The sequence below is a fragment of the Rutidosis leptorrhynchoides genome, chromosome 8, assembly GCF_046630445.1.
Source record: "Rutidosis leptorrhynchoides isolate AG116_Rl617_1_P2 chromosome 8, CSIRO_AGI_Rlap_v1, whole genome shotgun sequence".
NCBI lineage: Eukaryota > Viridiplantae > Streptophyta > Magnoliopsida > Asterales > Asteraceae > Rutidosis > Rutidosis leptorrhynchoides.
This window is the reverse complement of record NC_092340.1, coordinates 157,791,131-157,804,845: the sequence shown is the minus strand read 5'-3', so window position 1 is coordinate 157,804,845 and position 13,715 is coordinate 157,791,131. Positions and strand designations below refer to the sequence as shown.

Genomic DNA, 13,715 nt, shown 5'->3' with positions numbered 1-13,715 from the left:
GATGCTTCATCCGACGACACCTCCTCAGACAACTCCAGTGATGATGAGGACCCTGCTGCTGTACCTATACAGGCACCCTCCACCCCGCCGAAGAAGCGGTACCGTTTTGATGGCACCGTCATTCCAGGGGTGAATGGAGGCCGTACTTTCACTGACGCATTTGGTCGGCGTCGTAGGGTTACTGCTCGTAAGCGGCTTGTGCCATACCCTGTCGACCCACAAGTGCGTAAGGCACCCCGTTACGTACTGACTATTTCTGGAGCCGGAACATCTGCACCCCGTTATGTAATGTCTGCTCCACCGGCACCACCGGCACCACCTGCACCGTCGGCACCACCTGCACCACCGGTACCACCTACCCCACCATCTCCCATCGTCAAGGAATTGACAAGGGAGGTGGAAATCCTCCGAGCTCGGGTTACTGAGCTCGACGACCAGATGGCCCATGTTATGGACATCCTTCACCCACCTTCACCGTAGGGCTTTTGTATTTAGATTTCATTATGTAATCTAGTTGTAGTTTTATGTTTCACTTATGTATTGTAAGAACTTATTCTGATGTATGAAACTTATTATTATTAATGAATGGAACTTTGCGTTATTTAATTCGTGCACGATGTTCTATTTACGTTACTATATGATTCTGTGGTATTTGTACCTGGATTGCATTACTTAATAAACATGTGATGTGTTGATTCCATGTTGGTTACCATATACTGTATTATTACTATATTGAATGCTGGATTTTGACTTGAGTCAAAATTTTTGTTTAGAACACCATGGCCAACGGATGATCAACACCTACCACCGCCCAAATCGAAGAGTTGATTGCCGAAAGGGTAGCTGCAGCCATTGCGGAAATGCAACCCCAAGCTCCACCGCCACCGCCACCGCCACCACCACCGGTTATTCAGCCCATTCGTATTGGGTGTACTTACAAGGAATTCCAGAGCTGTAAACCACACAACTTCAGTGGAACCGAGGGACCGGTTGGTCTCACCAGATGGTTCGAGAAACTTGAATCAGTATTCTGAGTTAGCAACTGTTCGGAGGACAGCAAAACCAAATTTTCTTCTTGCACGCTGTCTGACGGCGCGCTCACGTGGTGGAACACAATGGCACAGGCACAAGGCATTGATGCGGCGTATGCTACGCCATGAGAAGAATTTAAGTGTGCCATGATTGAGGAGTATGTCCGAGAACAGAGATACAAAAGATGGAAATAGAATTCATGCAGCTAAAGGCCGTTGGGAACGACCTTGATGGTTACAACAGGAGATTTTTGGAGTTAGCCCTGATGTGTCCGACAATGGTCACCCCAGAATTCAAGCGTATGGAAAGGTACTTCTGGGGACTTCCTAAGAGCATTAAGGGAAACGTTACCTCATCCAAGCCACCAAATGTTCCCGAAGCAATGCGCATGGCGCATACCCTCGTGAATCACATAACCATTGATGAGCCGGAGAAGGCTAAGTTTGAAGCAGGTAGTAGTGAAAAGAGAAAGTGGGACAACAACAACAACAGGGGGAGAACCTACGATCAAACCCCCGCCAAGAGGTAAAACAACAACGGTGGAAACCCCAACCCTAACAACAACACCAACTCCAACCCAAACTACAAAGGCACACTACCGCAATGCAAGAGGTGCTACAAGCACCACACCGGGTATTGTAATGTTGTTTGTGAGAAGTGCCAACGGACTGGACATGTTGGAAGGGACTGCAAGGTCACCACTTTGAATGGGAAGCCGAACACCAATGGACCGAAAAAGTGCTACGAATATGGACAGACGGGCCATTTCATAAATGCGTGTCCAAACAAGCAAAAAGACGGCGGACCACCCCGTGGTAGAGCTTTCAACGTTAATGCAAGGGATGCACGCGAGAATCCCGACTTGGTGACAGGTATATTCACTATCAACAATCTTTTAACTTCTGTCTTGTTTGATACTAGTGCGGATAGAAGTTATGTATGTAGACATTTTTGCGATAAGATTAATTGGTCGTTAGTCCCGTTAAAAGAGAGTATGCTTGTTGAGGTCGCCAACGGTAAACTTGAGAAAGTTGACCATATTAGTCGAGGAGCTATTATCAACATAGCTGTTGTAGATTTCAAAATTGATTTGATACCCATCAAATTGGGAAGTTTTGACGTGATCGTCGGTATGGATTGGTTGAGTAAGATAAGGGCCGATATTATCTGTGAAGATAAAGCTCTTCGTATACCACAAGGAGACGGTGAGCCATTGATCATCTACGGAGAGAGATGTACCTGGAAGCTGAACCTCATTAGTTGCGTGAAAGCGCAAAAGATTATGAAGAAGGGACGTTTCGCTGTCCTAGCACATGTGAAAGCGGTAGAAACCGAGGTGAAGAGTGTGAACGACGTTCGAATTGTGAACGAATTTTCCGATGTCTTCCCTGAAGAATTGCCCGGATTACCACCACCGAGAGCCGTAGAGTTTCAGATCGACTTAGTGCCAGGAGCTGCACCTGTAGCTCACACACCTTATAGACTCGCACCTTCCAAGATGCAAGAATTACAGAGTCAACTACAAGAGCTGTTAGACGGTGGATTTATCCAACCAAGCTTCTCGCCTTGGGGCGCCCCTGTCCTGTTTGTGAAGAAGAAGGATGGATCCTTCTGTATGTGTATCGACTACCGTGAACTCAACAAATTGACTATCAAGAATTGATATGCTCTTCCACGAATTGACGATCTTTTTGATCAACTACAAGGATCGAGTGTCTACTCAAAGATCGATTTGCGATCCAGTTATCATCAGTTGAGGGTGAAGGAAAGTGACGTGATGAAACCTGCATTCAGGACCCGTTATAGTCATTATGAGTTTCTCGTGATGCCATTCGGTTTGACAAATGCACCTGCCGTGTTCATGGATCTCATGAATCGTGTCTGCAAGCCGTACTTGGATAAGTTTGTTATCGTCTTCATAGATGATATCCTCATCTACTCTAAGAGCGAAGAAGAGCATGAGCAACACCTCCGGCTGGTACTTGAACTCTTGACACAAGAGCAACTTTACGCCAAATTCTCCAAGTGTGAATTTTGGTTGAAGGAAGTTCAGTTTCTGGGTCATGTTGTGAGCGACCAGGGTATCAAAGTTGACCCCGCCAAGATTGAAGCTATCAGCAAGTGGGAGACCCCCACTACTTCGACGTATATTTTCCAATTCCTAGGTCTCGCCGGTTACTACTGAAGGTTCATTGAAGGATTTTCTCTGATTGCGCGTCCTTTGACCGCACTGACTCACAAAGGGAAGAAGTTCATTTGGGAAACCGCACATGAATCAGCATTCCAAACTTTGAAGAAGAAGTTAACCACCGCACCTATCTTATCGCTTCCCGAAGGCAGTGACGACTTTGTTGTTTATTGCGATGAGTCGAAAAGTGGTTTTGGTTGTGTACTGATGCAACGATCAAAGGTTATCGCTTACGTCTCCCGTCAACTGAATATTCATGAGCGGAACTACACTACTCACAATCTTGAACTTGGAGCCGTTGTCTTTGCGCTCAAATTGTGGAGACACTATCTTTATGGAACTAAGAGCACTATTTTCACCGACCACAAGAGCCTCCAGCACATCTTTGATCAGAAGCAACTGAATATGAGACAGTGTCGATGGATCGAGACATTGAATGACTACGATTGTGAACTCCGTTATCATTCCGGAAAGGCCAATGTTGTAGCTGACGCTTTAAGCCGAAAGGAGAGGATGGCACCTCTTCGTGTTAGGGCTCTGAACATCACCATCCATTCGAACCTCAACAGCCAGATCAGAGTAGCCCAAGATGAGGCTCTCAAGAAGGACAATATAACTCATGAACATTTGAACATACTTGTCTCTCGATTCGAGGTTAGGGAGCCTGGACTCCGATGTTATGCCGGAAGAATTTGGGTACCTCTTTATGGAGATCTACGGAACCTTATACTTGATGAAGCACACAAATCGAGATATTCGATTCATCCTGAAGCAGGCAAGATGTACCACGATCTTAAAGAGCAGTATTGGTGGCCGAATCTTAAGAAAGACGTTGCGACTTATGTTGGTAAGTGTTTGACTTGCTCGAAGGTTAAAGCCGAGCATCAGAGACCTTCTGGTTTACTTCAATAACAAGAAATCCCATAATGGAAGTGGGAAAGGATAACGATGGATTTCATCACCAAGCTACCAAAGACGGTGGGCGGATACGATACCATCTGGGTTATTGTTGACCGCCTTACCAAATCTGCACACTTTCTAGCGATGAAGGAAACAGATACAATGGAGAGACTTGCTCAACTATACATCAAAGAGGTTGTATCTCGTCATGGTGTACCTTTATCGATCATCTCCGATCGCGATCCCCGTTTTGCTTCTAGATTTTGGCGTTCTTTGCAAGAATCCATGGGAACTCGTCTTGACATGAGTACTGCTTATCACCCTCAGACTGACGGGCAAAGTGAACGAACGATTCAGACATTGGAAGACATGTTGCGTGCATGTGTCATTGATTTTGGAAAGGCCTGGGAAAGGCATTTGCCACTCGCCGAATTTTCTTACAACAACAGTTATCACTCAAGCATTAATGCTGCACCTTTTGAAGCGTTGTATGGTCGCAAGTGCCGATCTCCTATTTGTTGGGCCGAAGTAGGCGAAAAGCAAATCACCGGACCTGAGGTAGTCCACGAAACGACAGAGAAGATTGCTCAGATTCAAGCTAGACTCAAGACTGCCCGCGATCGTCAAAAGAGTTATGCCGATCTTAAACGTAAAGACTTTGAATTCAACATGGGCGATCATGTAATGTTAAAGGTTTCACCTTGGAAAGGTGTGATCCGTTTTGGAAAACGTGGAAAGTTAAACCCACGATACATTGGTCCTTTTGAAATTTTGGAACGTGTTGGACCCGTTGCTTACCGTTTGATCTACCAGCACAGTTGAGCTCAGTTCATCCTACCTTCCACGTGTCGAACTTGAAGAAGTGTCTTGCTGCACCTGAACTTATCATACCACTTGAGGAACTTACGATTGATGACAAACTCCACTTTGTGGAAGAACCAGTCGAGATTATGGGCCGTGAGGTCAAACCTTTGAAATGCAACAAGATTTCGATTGTACGAGTACGATGGAATGCCAAACGAGGACCTGAGTTTACCTGGGAACGAGAGGATCAAATGATGCAGAAGTATCCTCACCTTTTCCCGACTCCTCCATCTACCTCAGCTTAAATTTCGAGACGAAATTTTCTTTAACAGGTGGGTAATGTAACGACCTTGGATTTTCCAACGTTTATTTATTAATAATTATTATTATTAATACTTGTGATTAAACAAATGTATGTTATTACATTTACTTGTTGCCATGATTGCCCGTACTTGACTTTAATTGCCCGAAACGTCTTTGTGACACACGAAACTTACACGAATAATATTTTCAGATATTATTTACATTCATGATTAAGTTTTATTAATCATTTTAATTAACTATGGTTATTAGTTAGTTACTTGGGCTTTTAATTGGATTAACTTGTTAATTACATGCATACTTGGGCTTTTAATTGTACATGGGCTTAGAAGCCCACCCCACTCACTTAAATGGACTTAATTAGCCCAACCTACTTCTTTAATGAACTAGTTAGCCCACTAACTCATGTAAGTATTACTTTAGAGATTAACTAGTTAGTTTAAGCTACATGGAATCTAGTTACACATCTTCCCCATGAACAACCACCTTGCTATCCAACTTTTAAGGCTTTACATACATGAAACTAGTGAACAAATCTCTTCCTCTTTTCCCCCCATGAAACCGTCGGTTTAGATGGCTACAAGGAGAGTTTTATTTTCAATTTTTCATTACTTACACACTTGCATTTCTCTCATTCCAAAAACACACACAACTTACTACACTTTTCTCTCAAGGTTTTCTTTCTTTCTTGTAATTATTATGAACAACTCTTCTTCCTTTTCTTTGTCCTAAAAACCGAATCCAACATAAGCATCATCATCATTCTTTGTTGTTAACTTGTTACTTGCCTTTGATTAAGTTACTTACTAGTTGTTATTATTTACTAATTATTAAGAATCAAACTTGTTAGTTTGATTCTTCATATCAATTTGTTCTTACAATACATACAAGACATAAACTTTCTAGTTTATGATCTACACTTAACACTTGTTTAAAGATCAAAGTTCATGTGTTGAAAGCATACTTGTGTTCATGAAGTAAACATAAAGTTTACTTTCTAAAGATCAAGACTTAGGCTTGAATCTTTAAAAGTATGAAACACATGAACTTATTAACTTGTTTACTTAGTTTATTTCTTTATATTATGTACTTGAATTTCATGTTTGTTGGTTAAATGGTCAAGTATTACAAGTTAGTCTTGATCTCCTACTTTCTTGAACTAAAATTAACTTTGAAAGTTCAAGAACATGTAAGTAAGCTTTCTTTAACTATAACCTTGTACACTTATGTTAGATCTAGACTTTTGGGTCTAGGATCTTCAAGTTCTAATTAAGAACTATGTTCTACAACTTAATCTCTAAGTTTCATAAGTTCACTTTCAATTTTGTAACTTATTATTAGTTTTAAAGTTCATGTATGTGTTAAATCTAAGATTTTGATGTAACTTTGGTTCATCAAAACACTTGCAACACTTAAGTGAGTTGTGCTTCATGTCTTAGACTTACACTTGGGTTATGATGGTCAAAACTTGGTGAAAATGATGCGAACACATCAACGAGTTATACACTTGAAGCTATATGCATCAAGGATGAGAACCATGATAAGCATCGAGCACCAAGAACCACCGGAACCTACCGACCCTACTATTTTACTGTTTCTGTGTCTGACCCGTACGACCTGGGCTATTGTAATTATGATTTTCAGATATCTCTGTTCGAGTAGATAACTTTTCATATAGGACTCGTCTTAATCCAAGTTACGGTTTAGGATTTATGGCCCTTCGATCGTCACTATGTCCATTTAACGTTGTGCTGAAAATTCTGACCTACTCGCACTTAGACCGTCTCCACGGTCAAACGAAGACGAGTTTGCTTCTGTAATTTTTACCACAACTAAAGGACTCATATATGGATCCATGGCCACTGGTCTCACCTTATTTCAGTAGGTATAGAGGCCGTGGTTACTGACCGAACTCAGCCTTTGTTTTAAACTCTTTTCATGAACGAAACTTACTTTACACCTTTTGTTTAATGATGAATGATGATTAACCTTAAGACCTTATTTACATACTTTTAAACCTATTCGGATGATTTACTGACTTAGTAATATTTGACTTAGGTTGAGGACCCGTTTAGACAACCTACATACTTGCTTATTTCCCGAGTCGTACTTTACCGCTACTTGATCATTGTGAGTTATAGCATTCCCTTTTTACTTTAACTTATTTTGGGAACTAAGAATACATGCGGATTTTATGTTTTACATACTAGGCACGAGTAGTTAAACTTTATATATGTGTGGGTTATATAACGGCAAAAACATTCCCTTTAGCTCGGTAACGTTTAGTCATTGGTTTTTGAACCGGTGAACGCGAATCTTAGATATGGATCCATAGGGTTTGACATCTCCACTCGGGCTAGTAGCGCTAGCATTTAACGAGTGTTTAATACTTCGTAAACATACGCACTTGCCAAGTGTACTTTCAGGAGGTATAAACGTTAAGTTAGTTACCAAGTGCCCACGGTTAACATATACTTTATCATACTATTTTGAAACGCTCTTTGTAGCACTGAAATCTCGTGGCCTACTTTACATACTGTTATACTTAAACTATAGCTTACCAACCTTTGTTTTGACGTTTTTAAGCATGTTCTTCTCAGGTGCTTAAGGTTATTTGCTTCCGCTGTCGTGCTAGTCTTGCCGTAGACACCCGCTGCTCTAGTGTTATCACCGCATGAACTGTTTATCTTGCATTCAAACTTTAATACATTTGAAACTATGTTTTGTAACGACCTAAGGGTCACATACATTTATTCATGCTTGCTATTCGTAGAAGCATACTGTTGGTGTAAAACATTTGATGTCGATTATGACGTCACCTTTCTATCGTGAATGCAACTTCTTTTATTACAGCATATAGTACTTAACCTTGTAATGATCCTGTTGTTGATGATTTGTACATGATGGTTTTGTACGGGGCATCACATATATGATATGCATGTCGTTGGAAAGCTGACGAAAAATCAATAACTTTTCATTTAGGAATCGTGTGATTTTGATGAACGGATTAAAAGATATGGTCAACTGAATTATTATTGATTTTAGTATTATTATTGTTAAAATGATTATTGTTACTATCGTCGTTATTATCGTCGTTATTATTATTATCCAATAATTTTTATTATTATTATTATTATTATTATTATTATTATTATTATTATTATTATTATTATTATTATTATTATTATTATTATTATTATTATTATTATTATTATCATCATTATCATTATTAATATAAGTATTATTATTAAAAATTGTTATTGTTATTATTATTACTATCGTTATTATCATTAAGGTTATTATTAATATTATCATTATTATTATTATTATTATTATTATTATTATTATTATTATTATTATTATTATTATAATTATTAGTATTATCATTAATATTATTATAATACTTATTAGTATCATTATCATTAAAACTAATATTATTATCATCTAATTATTATGATTAAAATTATTACCATTATTATGAATGCGATATAAACGAGGACTAAAAGCTATTAAACAAATCGATTAGAAAATAATAAGTATAAGCATCATGATAAAATTAAAATATTATAAGATATTGATTTAGATAAAAATATCGTTTTCATTATTTTATCATTATTACTATTAAAAGTGTCATTAATATTAAAACTGTCATTTTTTTATTAAAATTATCATTTTCAATAGAAATATCATTGTTATTATAAAATATTATTATTATTATTATTATCATTTTAGTATTATAATTTATCATTTTTAATAGAATTATTATTTTTATATAAAATATTATTATTATTATTACAGTTATATTAAAAAGTATCGTTATTATTAAGATTATCATGATTAGAATTAACACTTTATTATAATTAATATCATCATTGATAAATATAAATATTGTTGTTATTATTAGTAGAATAATAATAATATTTATTATTATAAAATAATACAACTTTTACTCATTATTATTATTATCAATATTATTTTATCAAATAAATATATGATACAAAGATATTTTCACCACACGTAATATAATTACATTAATAATACATACCATTATATTTTATGATATTAAGTGAAATTATTAAATTATGTTACTTAAGATATATAAAAGTATATTTTTATCATATATATATTTTAATATAAATATTTATTAATAATTAATAAATGACTTTTATTAATTACTTTAATAAAATCTAATAAATATATTTAAATATATATAAAATGACTATATTTAAGTTATATTATAAACACATATAAATTTTGGAAATCATTTTTAGTCAGATTGACTTTTGTTGACTTTTGCATGATAATCTCGAGCATTAAGATTGTGGTACACTATGACTTGACCTAAATTGTTAGACAGATATTGACCATTATATAAATATACATATACTTAATATAGGTTCGTGAATCCGAGGCCAACCTTGCACTTGTTCAATGCCGTCATATGTATTTTTACTACGAAATACAGTATTGTGAGTTTCATTTGCTCCCCTTTTAAATGCTTTTGCAATATATATTGTTGGGACTGAGAATACATACGCTGCTTTTATAAATGTTTTACGAAATAGACACTAGTAATCGAAATTACATTCTATGGTTGGATTATCGAAATCGAATATCGACCTTCAAGTCTGGTAACCTAAGAATTAGGGAAATGAACCCTAATTGACGCGAATCCTAAAGATAGATCTATTGGGCCTAACAACCCCCATTCATGTCTATGGATGGCTTTAGTACTTCGAGATTATTATTATATAGACGTCGATGTCTGTGGGGATATTCTATGCATTATGGTTAATGTCGGTTACCAGGTGTTCAATCCATATGAATGATTTTTATGCAGATGGCTATATGCATGCATGATGTTTATGAGAAATGGAAATATGAAATCTTGTGGTCTATTAAAAATGATGGAAATGAATATTGATGATAAACTAATGAACTCACCAACCTTTTGGTTGACACTTTAAAGCATGTTTATTCTCAGGATTGAAAGAAATCTTCCGCTATGCATTTGCTCATTTTAAAGATTTTACTTGGAGTCATTCATAGCATATTTCAAAAGACGTTGCATTATATTCGTTGAGTTCAATAATGATTATGATTAAGTAAATGACAAATTAGGTCATTTATACTTGGATATTATGAAATGGTATGAATGCCTGTCAACCTTCGATGTAATGAAAGTTTGTCTTTTAAAACGAATGCAATGTTTGTAAAATGTATCATATAGAGGTCAAATACCTCGAAATGTAACCATATGTTATTGTATTCGGCCTTATGGATTTGGACGGGTCGTCTCAACATGTGTGCAGGAAAATTATAGTGAAAGATCTCTGGTTTGCGCCAGTGGAGTAAAGCCTTCTCCGTGTTTTGGAGTTGGGGATATAACCACGTTAAATCTCGTGTCATTTATTTATCATTTCATGCTTTATTTTATCGTTTGTCGTTGTGGGTTTGGTGATTGGTTTAAATCACCGGTCTTGTTTGGGTCCATAAATTCCTAACAGGTGGTATCAAGAGCTCATGGTTTCGAGTGGGAGCGATGGCGATTTGAAAGCATGGTGAACGAACGATGGGTTTTGTACAACATGTATCGAGATCAAAGGGCTTAGTTGAAGAGATCGCGAAGAACTCACGGGTATGTCTATATACTCATGAGATAATCTATTAAATTGGTATATGATTATAATAGGTTATCGTGATGGTTCGCGGTGGTAACGAGGTCGGTGGTCGAATCGATAGGTTTTGTTGTAGAAGAGAGATTTTTCAAAAATTCGGAATTCTGGCGCAGCTGTGGTAGAAAATTCGTAGCGGTTTCGTTAACCATTGGACCTCCATGATATTTTAACCGTCGGTTGAAGACTCATAGATCTGGTAGTGTACCAAATTTGAAAGTGATCAGATGGTTGGATTGGGAGATACAATTTTCCGAATTAGCAGTAACTCGGTTTAGGGTTTAATTGCAGAGCTGTGTTCGAAAATTCTTAGAGGGTTCGTTAACTGTCGGATCGTCTTGAAACTTTTTATTTAGGTGTTAGACATGTAGGTCTAAAACATATCCAGAATTTGTAGCGATCGGATCGTTCAATTTGGAGTTATATTTTTTCGAACTTTGCAGCCGTCAGGAAAAACCCTTTTGGTGTTTGTTTGTGCAGCTGTGCGATAAAATTAATTGTGGGTTCGTCAACCGTTGGATTGAATTGAGTTTTGGGCTAGTGATTCTACACACACAGATCTAGTTGTGGTAATAATTCGAGGTTGATCGGACCATTGGATGTTTAGATATGATTTTTCGAATTTGAGCAGTTTCAGGGTTGAACTTTTTCGGGTTTGATGACGCGAGTGCGCGATGATTTTGTCTCGTGAAACTTCGAGCGATACGACTTGTGTTTTCGGGGATTTGGGTTTGTTATGGGAGCTCAGGAGGTTGTTTTTTTATATCGGGTTAGAGCAGTTGGATAACGAACAAGATGCATCGAGTCAAAGTCGACAGTGGGAGTTATCGGGGAAGTTTGTCGCTTGCGTGGTTATGAAACTGGGTGACCAAGCATATGGTCGGATATTCCAAGATGATTGGGATATTATGGAACTTGAGCTTTCTAGGATCGTTGAGGGTGTCGGGAACTCGGTTGAGTTTAGTAATCGACGGAAGTTATCGAGCTAGTGGGAGTTAGTCAACTAGTAGAGTGGTGGAGATTATTATGCGACGCTGTTCTCCAAAGTTCTCAAGATTAGTGTGATGATTCCGGGTAACACTAAGGCTTCGAGTACTTGTTTTACTCTCTGATGGCAAAGAAATTTGCAACTGACTGGTGGTACGAACCAAGTTTCTTCCCGAGTAGCCGCGGTTTTATTTCTTACTCGTACAGTGGGAGCGTGCTTAGGATGACAAGATGAGTTTGTGAAATACATAGCTATAAGGAAGTCAGTGTACCAGCGAGAAAGCGGAAAGTTGAAAAGTTAGTAGATTTCGAGGTTGTGACTGTGTTCTCACTAGAGCCTTGATGAAGAGTCTACGAGGGCGTCTGTTGGATTATCTGATTGCTGGAAAGGAAAATCATAGATAGACGGTAAAATCCTGTACGAGGGTGATCATTGACATGTGTGTTCGGGATTGGACATGTCTAGAGTGATTGGTGAGGCGATGTAGTCTTAGAAGAATCCTATAACTGAAGAGTCTTGGTCTTCTAGTGTAAGAAGATGATCTTCGTGTTAGAAGATGGTGGCGATAGAAACCGAGATGGCTCAAGCTAGTAACTAAGAGATTGGATTATCGCTCAGCGGTGTTTTTGGTGTCGAAAGACTTCACTTGCTCGTAGGATAACGAGTGAAGTGCGGCGTGATTCGGGTGTCTCATCTGGCAGTATCAAAAGGAGTTGGTAATCGGCTAATCTGGAGTTATTGTGGGTTGTTGAAAAAACATAGTGACAGGTTGGCGAAGGTTGTGTTTAGATCATCCTTCAAGTGGGAGATTGTTGGTTGTGTGAAGGATATCAAAACAACAAGGAAAAGAAGAAGAAGAAAAAAAAGGCTGATTTGGATTTTGCTGTGGAGGCGCGGCTAGGGCCTGACAGGTTGAAAATTCTAGAATCAAGTTTTCTTATTCCCTAAGTTGTTTCCTTGTCTATATAAACATCTCATTGTAACCCTAACATGTGTGCACGAAAATTATAGTGAAAGATCTCTGGTTTGCGCCCGTGGAGTAAACCCTTCTCCGTGTTTTGGAGTTGGGATATAACCACGTTAAATCTCGTGTAATTTATTTATCGTTTCATGCTTTATTTTATCGTTTGTCGTTGTGGGTTTGGTGATTGGTTTAAATCACCGGTCATGTTTGGGTCCATAAATTCCTAACACTGCCAACAAGTGCAGACTTAACACAAAGAACACAATCTGTTCACATATAGTCAAAGACCATAATTAATATGATAAAAATCAAATCTCTACTTAACTAGCAATTCATTAATCAAAAAGGGAATGGAAGATTAACATCTATCATATCTTTAATCTAACTATACTATAAACGAGCTTACGATATTCACTTGTTTCCTTGTACTTTGTCCCAAGATATCAATAGAATCCATTGCAAGAAATGCCCCAAGTACAATAACAATGAGTACTTTGAGAACGGGCATAGAAGCAGCCCAAAACAGATCCACAATCCCCATTTAATTTCAGTACAATAACAATGAATATCAAACTGTTTTTAATATTACAGAAAAGAAACAGCTATCTGATTACAAAACCGCTTGCATATATAGACCAGTTAAACAATAAATATCATATCAAAGTTAGTGTTCTTTAAGGAGAAGTTTTTAAAAGTATTATTATCTTACTATAACTATATAAAAAAACATGAAAATTATGCATGGCAAGCCATATATAGTTAAGTAAAATATATACCCAACAACCCATTTAAGTACTTTTTAGTATATATTTGGCTTTACCAATATCAGCAATGATGATGCAC

General features: G+C 37.6%; 1 protein-coding gene across 1 annotated transcript in view; it reads right to left on the bottom strand.

The window, feature by feature from the left end:
• LOC139863904 (protein PIN-LIKES 3-like) overlaps positions 1 to 13,413 on the bottom strand; it is a 231,987-nt gene extending 218,574 nt beyond the window's left edge. The window contains exons 1-2 of the mRNA XM_071852507.1: positions 13,279 to 13,413; positions 13,101 to 13,138 (exon numbers count right to left, since the gene is read on the bottom strand). Coding sequence (XP_071708608.1) covers positions 13,101 to 13,138; positions 13,279 to 13,413 — 173 coding nt within the window. The remainder of the gene's footprint in view (positions 1 to 13,100; positions 13,139 to 13,278) is intronic.
• Between the last annotated feature and the right edge of the window lie 302 nt (positions 13,414 to 13,715).